The 18,854-nt window shown below is 35.5% G+C and overlaps 2 protein-coding genes across 2 annotated transcripts in view; one reads left to right on the forward strand and one right to left on the reverse strand.

Annotated features, from left to right (window-relative positions):
• Positions 1 to 5,046, reverse strand: part of LOC143251971 (uncharacterized) — a 33,829-nt gene extending 28,783 nt beyond the window's left edge. The window contains exon 1 of the mRNA XM_076503391.1: positions 4,780 to 5,046. Within this exon, the coding sequence (XP_076359506.1) occupies positions 4,780 to 4,895 (116 nt within the window). The 5' untranslated portion in view covers positions 4,896 to 5,046. The remainder of the gene's footprint in view (positions 1 to 4,779) is intronic.
• The window catches only part of LOC143251969 (uncharacterized), a 170,798-nt gene that overhangs the window by 39,548 nt on the left and 112,396 nt on the right, over positions 1 to 18,854 (forward strand). The window lies entirely within an intron of this gene.

Genomic DNA, 18,854 nt, shown 5'->3' on the forward strand with positions numbered 1-18,854 from the left:
AAAATTAGTGAACTGAATCGTGACGAATGAATTATTTATTTTTCTACCAATCGAAAGAAACTTCAACAATGAATATCTTACATTGGGAAAGGGTAGAAGTTCCTATCTGTTGGACTGACCAATGAAAAAAAAAATCAGAGTCTCATCTCAAAATATGAGTAAGGCTTCCTGAATGTACGGAACACCTTTATAAGTTGTCCTAGCTTGAAATGCACCGATAGATTATGGATTCTCTGGCGTATAATCAGTTTATGATTATGTTCGTGTCAGGTTGAGGTGAGACGGAAGCACAGCTTTGATATAAAGATTTTCATCTATCTATGAAACTCAAGTCCATCGAGGTTGTTAAACAGACATTTTAGCAGCTGCATGAAGTAAAGAAATCATTACGTCAAACTACGACGCGCCTCACAACTCGTTTCAAGCATAGAAGTGCAGAACATAATGCTAGGAATGACACGATATCAGCTACGTCAGTAACAACTGTGAACATGATTGCGGGACCGTGAAATATAAAGAGTGGAGATTTAACAAGGTCATATTATGTTAGGTTAGCTTAAATTTTAGGAATTGTTTTATAAATTAGTGGTACGTATAAATAGTTTGAAGTATATTTTCGGAATGTTTTAAGTCCAGGAAAATTATAACGCCAGATTCTGGCTCTCTGTAGTCCACAAACGAAGATGTATTATTTCAGACTTATCCAACAATACCATGCAACAATCTATTGTGAATTGTAAAAAAAAAAAAAAAAAGCCGCAGGAGGCTATAAAATTCAATAGACGTCTCTGAGATCTCTTTAAAAGCACTCTGTCATCTTCAAGCTTTTTTGACAGTTAGACACGTTGGCGTTTCGAGGACTTGGAGAGGACGGTTAAATGATTCTTCTGGTGTCGATCTGTGAAGACGTTTTATGCTTCCCGATACGTCAATTTGTCGGAAGTTATAAACGAATCCCAGAAGAGTCGTTATATAAAACGTATTTTATGATGTAGTTTTGGATAATAGAACATACTAATACCGGTAGGACGTAACTTAGTATTATTTATATCAGGTCATCCCATAAATAATCTCAGAAAATTTAATACAGAAAGTGCATTATCATTTCTGTCTTTGTAGAAGGTTTTAATGACTAAAATATGTGGTAGGACGTGTATAAAAATGTTCAGACAAATTAAAGAAACTAACTCAACTTTACATTTTTAGATCATTAATCAAATAAACTATTATGAAGATGGATGTATGAGGAGCACATTAGGCATATAATGCTTTATGAATTTAAAAAAGGCAATAGTGCAGCAGAAACTACACGAAACATTCAAGGTGTTTATGGTGCGGAGTCTCTCAATAAAAGAAAATGTCGAAGGTGGTTTCAGAAGTTCAAATCAGGTGACTACAGCTTAAATGATGCGCCACGTTCAGATCATCCTGTTGAGTTTAATGATGACTTGCTGCTGGCTGCACTTGATGAAGATTGCGCTGTAACAGTTGAAGAATTAGCACAGAAGCTTAATTCAACCCATTCAACAGTTCACCGTCATCTGCAACAGCTTGGAAAGGTCTCAAAACTTGAAAAATGGGTCCCCCATGATTTGACAGAAGCCAACCTTAGAGCAAGAGTGGACATTTGCACTCTCGTGAACGTAGCTCACCTTTTTTGGACAAGTTATTGACTGGAGATGGAAAAACTAATATTATATAAAAATGTTAAATGCTGCAGGCACTGGCTCAGTACAGGTAAACTGGCTAAAGTACTGTCCAAAATGGACCTCCACCCTAGGAAAGTCTTGTTAAGCGTTTGGTGGAATATTGTTGGTGTGATCCACTTTGAGTTGCTACTACTGAATATAACGATTAAATCAGACTTCTATTGTCAACAGTTAGAGCGCTTGAATGATGCACTGAAAGAAAAGAGGCCTGCTTTGATCAATCGTAAAGGTATTGTGTTACATTAAGATAATGCATGGCCCCATACAGCAAGGATCACATCTGCAAAGATTGAAAAGCTAGACCAGGAAAAACTTCCACATCCTCCTTATTCTCCAGACCTTGCCCCATCTAATTATCATCTATTCTGAAGTTTGCATAACTGTCTTGATGGAAAAGAGTTTGTAACACACAAAGATGTCAAAACTACTAGGGAGTAATTTAAAATAATAGAACATACATTATAGATTATATAACATATAAGCGTTTGAAATCCTTTCTCTTTTTCTGAACCTAAAATGGGACATTACTTAAGGGATTATCTGATAGTTTTCCACAGTAACACGCGTTACACACATTTTTCTATCAAAGTCCAAACTATTATTTCATAGTGGAAGATATACCACCATAACATTTTATTTAGTCTTCTTAAACAGTTTCAATCGACATTTAAGTGAAAGTGAAAGCTAGTACAATGACAGAAACTCGAAGAAAAACAAACAAAATCTCGCCACTTAACTTTCGCTCCCACTCATTTGCAAAAAAAGATGGGACAAACACAAGGAGGCATATTTATTAAAGGAGTTGTTAATGACAGAAATTAGGGGAAAAATTGACATAAAGTATTTGAAAGAACTACGAAAACGCTTAGATGATACGCATACAGGAGTCAAAAACAAGGCGTAATTGCATTCGAATGGGCAAATTGTCACTTGTGCAATACATTATGGCAGAGTAAGTTGTGTAATGCAATATATTATGGCAGAGTAAGTTGTGTAATGCAATACATTATGGCAGAGTAAGTTGTGTAATGCAATACATTATGGCAGAGTAAGTTGTGTAATGCACTAAGGTTTTTGTATTTGCTTTACCCTATACTTATTAATTTATGACTGTGATATACCGTTCCATATATCTTATCATATAAATCTTATACCTTTCTCCACAGTTTAGCTGAGATGTTTGACTGCAGTAGACTTTCACAGTTTCCATATAAACCTATACAGTGTTAATAATATCCACGTCGGGACGTTGCGAAAGACAAACATATTTTTCCTTCTCGGAGTCGCTTCACCTCACCTCGTTTGAGCCACTGTCTTGCTGGAACAAAAGGTCATCTTCATGAGGGAAAATAGGATGGATGAGAATCTCTTTATAACTTCTTTTTCTATTAAAATACAAACTGGCGAGTTATTAAGACCGCATCGCTTAATTGTTATCATATTATGAGATGGATAAAGTGAATTTAATAAATTAAATGTGGAATCTACTTTCCGATTTCTAATTTCGTCTTAAAATGATATAGTACGGTGTGGTTTGTTTTGAATTTCACGCAAAGCTACTCGATGTCTATCCGCGCTAGTCGTCCCTAATTTAGCAGTGTAAGACTAGAGGGAAGGCAGCTAGTCATCACCACCTACCGCCAACTCTTGGGCTACTCTTTTACCAACGAATAGTTAGATTGACCGTCACATTATAACGCCCCCACGATTGAAAGGGTGAGCATGTTTGGTGCGACAGGGATTCAAACCCGCAACCCTCGGATTACGAGTCGAGTACTTTATCCGTCCAGCATGGCCAGTTTACAAATATATGGACAATTACTGTTTCAACATGATTTTTTATTAAAAAAAAGAATTAAAAGACAGTTTCTTGAGGCGATGATTATAGCTTTCTGCACTTACTGAAAATTTGTAGATAAATCAGACAGTAAGTATAGGCGAAACTGTTACTTCCTGAAGTATCCGCTAAAACATGTATCTAAACACGTGTTTATCATAAAGTTTCAGTTTTAATACGAATTTTCAAAATATATACAGAAATTTTTTATATAAAATTCTAAATATAAGTAATAGTTTTTATTTTGCGGGTACTAGTTTGAAATTGATTTTTTAAAAGTTATTATAATTATTTTCTGAATTTATTGAATTTTTTTTGAGAGAATATGGTACAAAACATTCATTGTTGTTCATTTCTTTAAGAAATAAAGAAATTATAGAAGATAATAATTTATTAAGTATCTAAAGGGCTTAATAATGTTTTCGGTTAGATAACAAAACCTAAAATCGATACTTGGAGATTGATGACAGATGTCGTATTTAATGCGTCGTGATTTCTATCTCATGTTTCATTATCAGCTGTAAGTGTTTTACCTAAAATATTTGACATATATTTTTCTTCATCCACTAACTTCACCGAATACTGACTAAAACATTATAAACACTATTTGAATCAGTGAAAGGAGGGTGTCAGAGAATGTTACTGTAATACCTAAAAACACTGACAGAAATCTCAAACATCATACTAAGAATACCCTATAAATAATAATGCTTACGTCCAGTATACACCGTAAGAACGTTCGCAAAATGAGAGCGCTCTGGATGTCTAATCATTCAACTGGTCAAAATACCAGATCTTCTACGTGTGAGTGCTCTTTTGTTAAGAGAAAACTTATAATTAGGATAAAATTCTGATCCTTCAAAATAGCGTATTATTTTGTAAGTACATATCTGTGACAGTAGTTTTTCAATTCGTTTTCGAGGTTTTAAAACGCAGCGTTTATCACCAGTTACTGATTGCAATTAATTTAGGAGTATCACATAAACTAAATACGGTCTAAAGGTAACTGAAGTCAAGAAGAAGTTCAGTCGGTTATATAGATCTGATTTCCAGTGAAATTATTTCGTGTAGCTGTTTGTGTAAATTCTTGACGAACGTTACATTACGTACACTCTTAAGATACAAGACTAACTTCATAAGCAAGATGAGTTCATATCAAATAAAATTGTCGGAGTCATGCCCCAGTCCTTCTATGACAGATTCCACGGTAATTATAAAACGGGCATCACTTACCGCTGTTGGGCAAGAAGCTCCTTCTTGATGCTACGACGGGGCCGAATGAATCGGTAGATGGGGCCTCGGGTGGTGGGGTTAGCTGGAGCACCATCCACAACGACTGAACACGACATGGTTGTTGTCTCTATCACACGATAGACTAAATGTTGGACTAGTTAGAAAACACAGTTCATTCCTATCAGTTTGAACTTCTGGTTGAATACATATGAGTTGCTGTTTCAGTTCCTGATGGTGGTGTTCCTACAGCACTCCACAACTTGTACTCAACCTTCACCTTCTAGAGTATTAACAGAACACAACGCGAGATGATCGGTTCACGAGCTTCTGATTGGTTACTTAAGCCGCCAGTGACACACCTGACTGGTTATCCAAAGCACTGATAAGCAACAGGTGGCTTGAGCCACTTGTCCCAAACGAAAATGCTTGCTCCGAGCGAACAGCACCAAACGAAGCACGCTCTGCGTTGTCTGATAATGGTTAGATTGAGAATGGTTGTGCGGCACAATGTGACATTAAAAGTGTGCGTATATACATTCCTTTGGCAGAGTGTTAAAGTTACAACTTTCTTAACAGTAAGGGAGAAAATATATATATCAGCACAATATTTAAATGTTCATTGTAATTCTCACATACGCATAGTGTTATACACACTGTTATGACAGAAAAGATCCATAAATAACGATATTTGAAATCTGATAAAAGTTGACACACGGAACAAACTAAGTAGAGAGATATAGATATATTCAAAGCGCAGTGTTTATATTTCAGCCGTAAGTCAGTTTTCCTGTAAATGATAAGGTCATCTTAGTCACATGACACCTGTAAAGCCCGCGCATTTATAAAAGGAATTGAGCATACCTTTTAATTTCGGTACACGGGAAGAAGAAGTGAATAATATATCAGAGACTCGAGACAGGAAACTACAATGTAACCTAAACAAATGAACGCTGAACTTTTGGAATTTGTAGAATTTTGCTAGGTTGAGTCATTGAGCCTGAAAACTTCTAAGATAATAAAATATGAGGGGAGGGATATTCATTTAGAGCAAGAGTACAATTCATACTATATTTGACATGTTTTATCAGAAGTGGTACATGAAGACAGAAGTTGGAAAGTTTGATGTCACAAATAAAATTTATAATTCAACCCCAGTTAGGTTAATTTTTCAACACAATAATTGCCTGTTTCTCAGGTTCGAGGATCTATAGTATGAATAACATGGTTTAATAATTTGTCGACCCGGCATGGCCAAGCGTGTTAAGGCGTGCAACTCGTAATCTGAGGGTCGCGGGTTCGCATCCGCATCGCGCCAAACATGCTCGCTCTTTCAGCCGTAGGGGCGTTATAATGTGACGATCACTATTCGTTGGTAAAAGAGTAGCCCAAGAGTGTGGCGGTGGGTGGTGATAACTAGCTGCCTTCCCTCTAGTCTTACACTGCTAAATTAGGGACGACGAGTAGCTTTGTGCGAAATTCCAAAAACACACAAACAAACAATAATTTGTCGTAGGTTAAAAGAAAGAGATTAGTTAGCGTGAAGATGAATGAACAAACATTCTGTTGACAAGGGATAAAAATCAAAGAAGTAAAATCCGGCTAATCGCCTGAGTGAAGAAAGCCTGTTGCGTTTTGGCATGTAAAATGAGGTAAAGTTAAAATAAACAGTATCTAAATAAAATATAAACAAATAAAAACTTTTTTAACAAAAAAAACTAAAGAATCTAAAGTAATTTGTGAATAAACGCAAAGTTACTGGTGATGAAATACTTCTGTAACACGCACACGAGATGAACAGACTGTACGATAAGAAAAAAGAAGACCTTTCCCGTTGTTAACCTGAAGATGACCTATGAAGGTCGAAACGTTATTCTCTGCTTATCAATAAAAGTGTTAATACCCATACCAGTTGTTCTGAGATACAGAAAAGAAGACGGTACTTACGCATCTAGTGTTGTTACTCGGCCCAAGTCAGAATAAAAAAACAAACATCTTCAAAACACCATAAACTTCAATTCACATATTTTCTGTAGTTGACCAATCAGAAAATTGGATCACAAGGATACTGAAATGTTTTCACTCCAAGATACAGAGAAGTTTCACGTACATAAGGTAAAGTAGGACAGAATAGAACTGTCCAATGAAACAGCATATAGTTTTCTTGACCGGATCCTGCTGCAGAACGTATCTTCCAGAGTTGAACTAGTACGTGACCCCGATCGAAGTTAGTTATGTTCCTAACAAGAACTTTAGAAACATTTTGTAAATCTGAAACATATGATATTGGAGAATGAGACACGTTGTTTCTGTACGCCATGCTTTTAAGCATTTGGAGAGTCTTTTAACCTTGCTTGATTTTATAATACCTTCATTGGACGAAACAAAATCTGAAAATGGATAGATGATTGGAGACCACTGAAAATAACACCGTACACAATGCATATTGGTAATAATAAAAACAGCATTAAAACTAAACTAAAGGTCGAGTTTTTCACAGATAAAATTATGTCATGTTTTAGTAAAAATACTAATGCTCTTTGTGAATCCGCCGAAGGTAAACGGTTTGAAATTTATAAACGTTTCTGTTCAAATACCTAAAGTTCCCGATTAATAAGCATTACTCACAGTTATAGCTTCCAAAGTTTGTAGTATACCAACTGTAACAAACCAACAATATATATACTGTTTCTTGACGGATCACGTTAGATATATTTATAGGCGTGAAGAGAGTTTCTAGAAACTTCAACTTGCACAACAATAAAGACAGTACACATATATACATATATGTATTGTTGATTCTTATACTCGAGAATTTTCTACAGCTTTAGTGAATAGGCGGGACTTTCGCAATACAGATTTAACACTATGAGTTATGTACATTTATACATGTAAACTTAAACCGTCCACAGCAGAGACCAGGCTTAAATGTTATTTCGTCCTTTCGATTGTTGTAGTGGTAACAGAAAAAAAAGATCCCTATTAAATTAATAAAAGCATAATTGAAATACAAATTTTGGCGTTACCTATAGATAACTGGTGCTTAAACATAGCGAGGAAACAGTGCACAGAATAAAAAAATATTGTTGAGTGAACTAGATAAATCAAATCAGCTAAATTTACTCATATCGCACAATTTATGACGTTATCAAGGAGTTCTTAAGACCCTGTAATTGACGAGAGCTAAATTTTCGTGATGAAGTTATGATACTTTATGAGCGTGCCAGAGTATCGATCTGTCTTGAGTCCCACAACTTACCTATCTTGTTTAGTTGCTGTTGAATCGTGCGCAAAGCTACTCGAGGGCTACCTACACTAACCGACCTTAATATTGAAGTGATAGATTAGAGAGAAGAAAATGAGCCACTCACCGTCATCCTCTGGGCTACTTATTAACATCGAATACCAGATTTGTTTGTTTGTTTGAATTTCGCACAAAGCTACTCGAGGGCTATCTGTGCTAGCCATCCCTAATTTAGCAGTGTAAGACTAGAGGGAAGGCAGCTAGTCATCACCACCCACCGCCAACTCTTGAATACTAGATTTACAATCACAATTATAAAACCCAAACGACTGAAAGTTTTCAATGATGGACATCAACCCCATCACTCGCACGTTATAATTAACAGGCTCTGTCTTGAACATTACATAATTTGCATGTAAACATTTTTTCCTCAAAGTGTATATTTTTATTTTCTTTATGTCACAGATATTGAACTTTCTGTTCGAGTGACACCGAAAACAGCCTTATATCAGGTTGTTTTTGAGATCCAACTATTGAACGACCTAAGAATGCATTTGCTTTCCAGCTGTAAACCTTATAATCGGATCTTTTATAGCTTTTTTTTTTAAGAATTAAAATATAAAATATCTATAACTTTTTAAAAGTATTTAACATGTTTTATCTACGAAACGTATTCGTATTTTGCTCCACATAATAAGGGAAGTGAACAAATTCGGAGTGTAGTTTTCATAACAGCTACAAAAATAACAAAATGAAACGATTTGTATTAAGTTTGTTTGTTTTTGAATTTCGCACAAAGCTACTCGAGGGCTATCTGTGCTAGCCGTCCCTAATTTAGCAGTGTAAGACTAGAGGGAAGGCAGCTAGTCATCACCACCCACCGCCAACTCTTGGGCTACTCTTTTACCAACGAATAGTGGGATTGATCGTCACATTATACGCCCCCACGGTTGGGAGGGCGAGCAGGTTTAGCGCTACGCGGGCGCGAACCCGCGACCCTCGGATTACGAGTCATACGCCTTACGCGCTTGGCCATACCGGGCCCTTGTATTAAGACATATGAAAATTGCATTTTTTTTTCAGCTGAAGTTGCAACTTAAAATGTTAATTAGTAATCGTGTTAAGACACCTTTTTCCTTCACGTTTTATAATGAAATATTACTACAAAACACTCTTGAATATTTCAGACTATTTTACTTTTGGGTCCCATCGTGTGGTGTGTGTTTTTTTCTTATAGCAAAATCACATCCGGGTATCTGTTGAGTCCACCGAGGTGAATCGAACCTCTGATTATAACGTTGTAAATCCGTAGACTTACCGCTCTACCAGTGGTGAATCCCATTGCGTGCTTTCACGCTAATTAATCCTTCTATGGATACTGTACTTGTATCAGAGTTTGTGGCTCCGGGTGTATTATTTTCTAGCAAAGCCATATCAGGCTACCTGCTCTATCCACCGAAGGGAATAGAATCTCTGATTATAGTGTTGTAAACCAGAATATTTACCGCTGTCTCTCAGGAGAGACATGTAAAAACACAGTTATACAAGTGTTTTAAAAATGTTTTCGTACTATTCTACAAACCTAAAATCCCTCTAGTATTACAGTGCTAAATTAGGAACGGCTAGCGCAGATAGCCCTTGTGTAGCTATGCGCGAAATTAAAAAAAAAAAAAAAAAAAAATAGTCATTTGTTCCGTTTTTAAATTACTTTTATCTGAAGGTAGATAAAACTTATCGCTCTGGAAAAGAATATGAAACTGTCTAACACAGTTCTATGATGTACTTTTTACACAATACAGAAGGACCATTATTTTATTATCTTTTATTGGAAACTCGCTGCATTTCTCTGAAAGAAGACTAGTTAAAAAATGTGACTTCTTTCCTTCTGAGTGCACAACCGTGGGCAAGGTCGTTTAAGGTTGACCCAAAACTGAGTGTAGGTCGGATAGTCATCGAACTTAAAGAATGTACTGTCTCATTTTAAAAGATATTGCGGAACTAAGAGAAGAAGAAATATAACTAGTTATACCGTTTCAAACAAAACAGAAAACCTTAAGGGTTTACAAGTTACCAGATAAAATGAAGCACACATGTGAAACAGCAATGGACTTGACTTCTTTTGCCTTTATTTTATAATTCTTTTCAAAGTTCCTGAACAGAATACAAGAAAAATATACACATGCACATCACAGGGGCCCAGCATGGCCAGTGGGTTATGACGTTCGACTCGTAATCCGAGGGTCGCGGGTTCGAATCCCCGTCGCACCGAACATGCTCTCCCTTTCAGCTGTGGGGGCGTTATAATGTGATTGTCAATCCCACTATTCGTTGGTAAAAGAGTAGCCCAAGAGTTGGCGGTGGGTCGTGATGATTAGCTGCCTTCCCTCTAGTCTTACACTGCTAAATTAGGGACAGTTAGCACAGATAGCCCTCGTGTAGCTTTGCGCGAAATTCAACAAAACCAAATCAAGGTCGCTTATCTGTGTCATTTCATTTGCTTTGTTCTGAGGGGTGAAATTACGAAAGTTTACCAAATTTTAACTACATGATTAATTAATTAAAACTAGTGTTGGCTTATTTGTGCGAACAAGTTGAAGACACAAAGAAATCGTCTGTTTTAATTGATATTTATAACATTTTCTGTTTTAGTTCTTTGTTGCTTAACTGTCAATGTACAAAAATAATTTTGTCTTCTTCTTTTAATTTAAATCAGGTGTTCGATTCCCCTCGGTGGACTCAGCAAATAGATCGATGTGGCTTTGCTATAAAAAAAAAACACACACACTCTTCTTCTAATCAGTTCCCCAGTGGCATATCAAGGCACAGTTGGCTATTGCGCGTAGCTTTGTGTTTAACTACAGATAAACTAAAAAAAACTAACCACCTTCTAATCGAATGTATTTCGTTAATTTCTCAGCCGATTCATTTGTTTGGTTTGTTCTGAATTTTGTGCAAAGCTAGACAAGGGCTATATGCTTTAGCCATCCCTAATTTAGCAACTCGTGGGCTATTCTTTTACACACGAATAATAGGATTGACCGTAATATTATAACACCACTACTGCTGAAAGGGCAAGCATGTTTGGTGCGACAAAATTCGAACCCGCACCCTTCAGATTACGAGTCGAGTACCTTAATCACCTGACCATGCGGGCCTGGATTGATTTGTAACTTGATAGGCTTGTAATTTATTCCAATACGTGTAGATGTCTTAATTTTTTTTGGTTTAATCATTTTAAAGAATGTTTGGGTCAAAGGTCAAACACCCTCTAAATATATATTTTGGGCTCCTGTGTGGTCCTCTTTACAGCAATCAAGAGCAGAGTTTATAGGAATATAAAATTTCATGCAGCTAAGAAACTTACTTAAAAATGTTGGAGTTACTCATTTTAAGTTTGTTTAGGAGATCAGAGCTTAAGAAGAGCATAACTTAGGACCTTAAGTCAATTACTCGGCCATATTTTGATGTACAAGGGATTTGACACAAATTATATTTCTGCAGGTCCAACACATGGAGCAAAAATGATGACATTACCATTTTGAGTAATTGTAGATGAGTACAGATACCACAAAATTAATATAACTTTAGGTTTTTGACTATTAATTAGGCGTATTTTGGCCACTTTACATGGGATTTAGTACACATATTTGGTATATTGTTTTATAGGTGATAAACAGAAATATAGATATGATGACGAGAAACATACTTGAAGTAAAAATGCGTTCTAAAGACAGCTGGTATTAATGTTAAAACTTTAATTGAAATAAAGTTGGGGAACGTATAACAGTACATATTCCAGTAAACACTAAATTCATTCAGAAACCACGTTAAAAAAAAAAACACACTAATGTCCAAACTATGTAAAATCTGACAATCATAATTTCCAACATTATTTATAAAGAACAAAACAATAACTGCTGTGACTTCCTTTTCGGAGAAACAAGTAGAAAAATAGAAATCAGATGCAAGTTACATAAAAAAATTCTTAGCACGTTTTCGAACACTGAAAACTAAATCAACACAACATAACCATATGAAACCCTAATATACTAAGCAGGGAAACAAATGCAAAATTAAAGAAGCCCTACTTGTACAAGAACTCAAACCAAAATTGAACCAATATAAAGGAACATCTTCACACTTGTATTAATTAATAACCCAACATCTAACTGCAACGCCCCCTACAATCTTGTACCTGTTCACACCCTCGTCTCTAAGACGTGCCCAGTAATGGTCAATTGCAAACTCTCTTTGTCAACTTGAAGATGACATAAGAAGGTCTAAATGTTGTTCTGTACTTTATTTTAAGTAAAGTTTTACTACCAACCGTCTTTAGAACACAGAAATGTAGACAGTTTTGGAATTTCTGTCTTTTGCTCAATTTTTCAGCAAGGAAAGCACGGTTTGGAGTTTATGTTAAATATTCATGTATATTTCAACTAACATACATGGAATTTGACATAAAGATGCATTCTTACAAGTACTAAGCAATGATAAGAACAATTACCAGTTTTTATGAGTCTCTCATGATTTTTCTGGTGTGGGAATTGGCTATGTTTGGATTGCTTAGTGAAAACATGTTGCATTCATATCTGGACATTGACTCTCCTGAATCGTCAGTTACATTTTCTCTACTATCAAATGGCGCTTCGTAACTACAACATTTTACAGTAGCTTATTTATTTTGAACATAATAATGTGTAAAATTGACACAACACTTTGCCAAAACATAAATTTACCAGGGTAGTTCTGATTCTTTATGTTTGAAAACATTTCTTCTACCATTTTTGTACCAAAAATAGTTTCGGATGCTTCTGCTTAATAAACAAAACAAACCTATTTTACCATAGAAGTGTAGCAGTCTGAGAAGTTAAAAAGTTTCTTATTAGGAGGAGGTGGGTGGTTTGCTTTCTTCTCCTTTGGTAGAGCGGATGACACATATAGCTGAAAAGTAAATCATCACACAAGTACATCTAATATTTATTCATTGTCTCAAAAATATTTCCATTGTGGTGAATTCAAATACACTTAAGTATGTTTGCTCCATAGTAGATAATATATAAACAGCTAGTAAAAAACTGAAATTAGAGACAACGGAAATATCTCCGTTTCAACAAGAAGGAAACATGAAACTCACTTTCGGATACGTTGACCAAAATACACCCTTGTGCAAATTAATTGAAACAAATGATCATTTTACAATATTTTCAGCATGGTGGCCGGTGTAGGTTCGCTAGACCCGCTGATTTCCTTTAATAGTCATTTTTTCACACAGACGACGTCATTAGCTGTGTTTTGAAGTACGATCGATCTATTTTTGGAATATATGACGAAATGTTGAGGAATTTTACGTCATTCGAAATTGCATTAGAAGGGCAAGGAGACCAGTCAAAAAACAACTTATTACCAACTCAATGAAGAAAAAACGGTATCAATGGGGTCTGATATACAAGAACTGGACGAAAGAACAATGGAGGAAGGTGTTATTCAGTGACGAGACTCATTTTTTCGTACAGGGTCAAAGAAGTCTGCATGTTCGCAGATCTCCAGGTGAGAAACTTCGAGAATCTCACATGAATCATTTCGTAAAACATCCCTTGAAGAAGATGTTTTGGGGCTCTTTCAGCTACTATAACATCGGTGGCTTACATATCGTAGAAGGTATGATGCGAGGACTACAATACATCGAAGTTTTACAGAGAAGAGTCGTTTCAGAATTGAAAAAGAGACTTCCGGATGGATCTGGCATTTTTCAGCGAGATCTGGCTCCGTGCCACACATCGAAACTTGTGAAGAATTTTATGACTACAATGCGAATAAAGGTGCTGGACTGGCCAGGAAACTCTCCGGACTTAAGTCCTATTGAAAATCTTTGGGCGATTTGTAAAGAAAGACTTCGGGGAAAAGACTGTACTACGAAAGATAAGCTAATTAAAGCCATAATTGAGGTGTGGTACCGCGATCCAAAAATTAGTTAAGATTGCAGTCAACTCGTGGACTCAATGCAAAAGCAGATTAATGATCTTTTGAAAAATAAAGGCGGTCATATCATGTATTAATTTGTGAGTAATTTTTCAATTAATTTGCACAAGGGTGTAGGTTTACCAAGAAAAACGTATTTGGTAGGCAGAGAACAGATAATGTGTGCATTGTGTAACTCTATGCTAAGAAACAAAAAAATGTGACAGTCAATCCCACTATTCGTTGGTAAAAGAGTAGCCCAAGAGTTAGCGGTGGATGGTGATGACTAACTTCCTTCCCTCTGGTCTTACACTGCTAAATTAGGGACTGCTAGCGCAGATAGCCCTCGTGGAACTTCGCGCAAAATTCAAAATAAACAAAAAAAACCTAGGAAATTTTTTGTATGTTATAAATGAGTACGTACTTTAGTTTTAGTGTTAAAACATTGTTCACTGGTTGCGATCGCTATGGAGTCATTATGTTTTTTATGCGAATACAAAGTTAAGATAATTTAATCTACTTATTGCTTAAAATACTGTTCAGGTTGTAAATACAAAACACAAAATACTATGTTCTAAATAATTATAAACGCATTTTAACCATCGTCCAAAAGATAGATTGAATTACTTACGTATTTGTTTTGTCTCTTCTGTATGACTGAAGTACTTATTTATAATATAATTTACTAAAACCAAAATAACAATAGTGTTTCATCACCTTCCTCAAATATGAATAATTATAATCTATACATGATTTGGCATGGTCTGATCGCTAGGATACTCGACTGCAGATCGTGAGTCTGAATACTGTTAATGAAAGTGTTTGATATTTCGGTTGTAGAGACATTATAACGTGATAGTCAATCCAACTTTTTATTGGCAAAAGAGTTGATTGTGATTCTTAATGACGAAAAATTTACTTGAAATAAAAATGTATGTTAGAACGGCTGGTATGAGTATTAACTCTTTTATTTATAAACAGAGAACAACGTTTCGACCTTCCTAGGTCATCTTCAGATTAACCAAGAAAACAGAGATACAGAGTTGGTGGTGGTTTGATTGGTGACCTTCATTTTAGCTTGCCGTTAGCGCAGATAGCCCTCAAGTGACTTCGCGGGAAACGTCAAAAACTAACCAACTAATTAATAAATATACCGAAATATAGCCATTCTTTCAAAGTCCTTTTACGTTTAAATATTTGTTTCTTAGTTTTTATTTTAAATCGTAATTTGTGCCATAGTATACGATCCGTTAGTCCAATACAGAGTACGAACAACGTTAATCATAACTTTCGCTTGTTGTCGGTTTCACATAATTCGCTACTGACCCCAAAAAATGTTGGATAAATACTTTTTGGAAGCTTCCTTTCTCTAAGTTGGTTTTAGTCCTCATTTCCGGTAAAATTGAAACGGTACAAAACTGACCATTTGTAGAATTACGCTTCCATTTACACCGATCTTTAGAGGTTTTCCTCGAATTTCTCTATTGAACGTCATCGATATTGATTTGGTCAATTCATCACAACAACATATATATACATATATAATTTATTATAGCTATAAACATCTTCGTATGTTAAAGTGACAAATGAAAATAACTCACAATGGACATTTACATTTAGTATTGTCACAACGAAAGCTTAACCATGTGAATATATTTTGGAACACAAACACCTTTCTTAAGTCATTTTATTTCTTATAAAAGCATAAAAAGTTAAAACCAGCAACCAAACAAAAAGTCCCCGCGGTTCTTGAAAGAACAGAAAATGTTATAAACATAATTTATGTTCAGGTACTGCCTTAATATTCTACTGAAAACAAACAAACAAATCTATCCAATAGGAGGTACAAACTGAAAATTATATAATTACAGCTGTTTGTGTAATGTACTTTTTCTCTGTTTGGTGCTCTATACTGAAGATATCACAGGACTGGCAAAGCTATTGCCACAAAATACTTCCTCAGTAGTCTGTCTAGAAGGATATAGTCTGAGAAAAATACTTACAACAATTTATTTAGAAAAATTTCCTCTTCTCATAAAAGCGCAGAAAAAGTAGTTCTAACAATAATACTTGTAACTCGTGATGCAATTCTGAAACTGGCGGAGAGAGAAATAAAACGTGTTACAAGAGAACTTAATACTCTAGTCATAAAATAACAATACATGTTACAGCTTTACACGTCTATGTTATTATTGTTGAATGTGAAGAAGGACATTATTATTCAATATCGTTTGTTGGCTATAAATAGACTTCGCAATTTTGTGTGTTTGTGTGTCTTCTTACAGCAAAGCCACAAAGGGCCATCTGCTGAGTCCACTGATGGAAATCGAACCCATGATTTTAGCGTTGGAAGTCCGTTGACATACCGCTGTACTAGCGGGAGGCCAATGTTTTGTTAAGACACTGTACTAAGAATATGCATAAGCTGATCCGTCGTTATGCGAAACAATGGTTCACAAGTAACGTTATATAATATGAAAGTCAACTTTACTTTTACCAGCGTCCTTCTAATCATATATTTAAGTCAGTGTAAGGTATTTAAAGAGGTCTCAAAAACGTCCACTAGAGGATTGTTCAAACAATATAAGAAGCCGATTTATGCATGGTAAACTAGTATAAATGTACGGATAAAAATAGTGTAATAAGAAAGTAAACTAGTCAGGCTAAAATCTGGCAGTTTACTAATTTTAGAAGAGAATGAATCTATTTAACTAGAAAAGATGATAAGTAATTTACTTTCCGTAATTTGACAACTACATTCGCACGATTACAGAGTCATATTGCTTTAAAAAGAACATTAATGAATTGTATGAAGCAATGACCCAAAGATGGAGCCACTTTTAATTCGAACGTGTGTTTGTTTTCTTATGGCAAAACCTCATCGGGTTATTTGCTGTGCCCACAGAGGAGGTAAAAAACCCTAATTTTAACATTGTAAATCCGAAATCTCACCGCTGTCCCAGCGGGGTACTTTTAATCTGAAAGTCAAGGAAAGCCCTCGTGATATTAAGCGTATTATATAATTCTTAAGAAAAACACATTTTTTTACACAAATTGATAAAAAGTTTTATCAGTTCTTATTATTTTTAACATTAGACTTGTTTATCGTTACTTACTTTTAATTTGAAAACATTAAGCAATTTCGACTAACAGCAGTAATGCAGGATGCAGGTAAATTGGAAGATTTTAAGGTATTTTACATTAGAATGTTATGTTAGAATTCGGAAGCTGTAGAAGATTTGAAATGACTGTTGTTGTTTTTGTTACAAATAAAGAGATCGGGTGTATTACGTGAAAACGTTTTAGAACTTTACGAATTCATTTTACTCCATGTTGCCAGATCCGGTCGTACTCAATCCGTTGGCTGTGCATCTTGACCGAAGTTCTGCAGCATAGTTTTCATTGTAAAAGGCTTTGTCGTAAGATTATGTTGAAAAAACACTCCCCTCCCAGTTTGCTTTCCATAATCAATCTAACATAGAAGAACGACGGCTTTCTATTATCTGGTTTAACAGACATACAAATCCGTAGGTTAATTGATAAGTACGTCTTCATGTGGAATAACATGAAAAGCTCTTTAGTTTTTCAACAGTTTGAAGTACATATGTAAAAACGGCTCGTTTTGGTTGAGAAAATATTTTACGTAGAGGAGCGAGCAACGTTTCGACCTGCATCGATCATCGTCAGGTTCACAAAGAAAGAAAGAGGTAACTGACCGGAAGCTGACCACATGTTTGAAAGGGGTTGTGTAACTGAGTGTCGCAAAATTAAAGAAGCCTTACTTATACAACAACTTAAATTCAAAATAAACCAATACAAAGGAACACCTTTATACCTATATTAAAAATAATAAAATAAATAATATAAAATTATATATTAAAACATCTAACACCGCCCTCTACATTCCGACACTTAGTTACAGAACCACTTTCAAACATGTGGTCAGCTTCCGGTCAGTTACCTCTTTCTTTCTTTGTGAACCTGACGATGACCGAAGAAGATCGAAACGTTGTTCGCTCCTCTACGTAAAATATGTTCTCAACCAAAACGAGCCGTTTTTACATATATATTTCTCTACAATTGGGTTTTCTCGACATCACTGAGTTTGAAGTATGCGACCATTGATCAGATACGTCATGAAAACAACATGTGTTTGTGTCACTTGTGTCAGTTTTCTGGAGAGAGATTTGTTTTGAATATTTGCTCAAAAAAACTCACGTCTGTTTTGTTTAAAAGGGTTGTTTTTGGAATAATCGTTTTCAAAACAGATCAACGCTTTGTTCTGACACTTTCTCTGTGCTTGGTGTAGAATCATGCATTGGCATGTAGCTAAAAGTTACAGGGCGTGAACTTGTTTGGCTGTCGTTTAGATATGGTATGGAGCAAGTGAACATTGCGAGAACAGTAAGATACTCTCAGTGTACCATATCCAGAATCCTAAAACGTCATCAGACTGCAGAAAACGTTTTTCAGGAAAGTCTACTGGTGCAGGCCAAACAACAACTGTTGGGATGAACTTACGGTGGATTACATCAATAACCTGATCGACAACATGTCACATTACATTGCAAAAGTTATTAAAGTACGAGGAAGACCAACCATGTACTAAATAGTTAACATGGATTGATATAAGGTTACAGACGCTATTTTTTATAATCAGGTGTTATATTTTGTTGTTATATACGTTTCGGTAAGGTTTCGTTATGATAGTTGAAAAGCTGAATTCCGCATAGTTCTACAGGTGTCTGATAAAATTGTTTGCTGTTCTGATAAACCGTTCATGATGTCGATATAACATGTCTCAATATAGAACTTACAAAGGTAGTTGTTTAATATAACACGTATTTTTCACTTTGACAACATTAAGTGTATT

The sequence above is a fragment of the Tachypleus tridentatus genome, chromosome 6 (genome assembly GCF_004210375.1).
Source record: "Tachypleus tridentatus isolate NWPU-2018 chromosome 6, ASM421037v1, whole genome shotgun sequence".
Classification (NCBI taxonomy): Eukaryota; Metazoa; Arthropoda; class Merostomata; order Xiphosura; family Limulidae; genus Tachypleus; species Tachypleus tridentatus.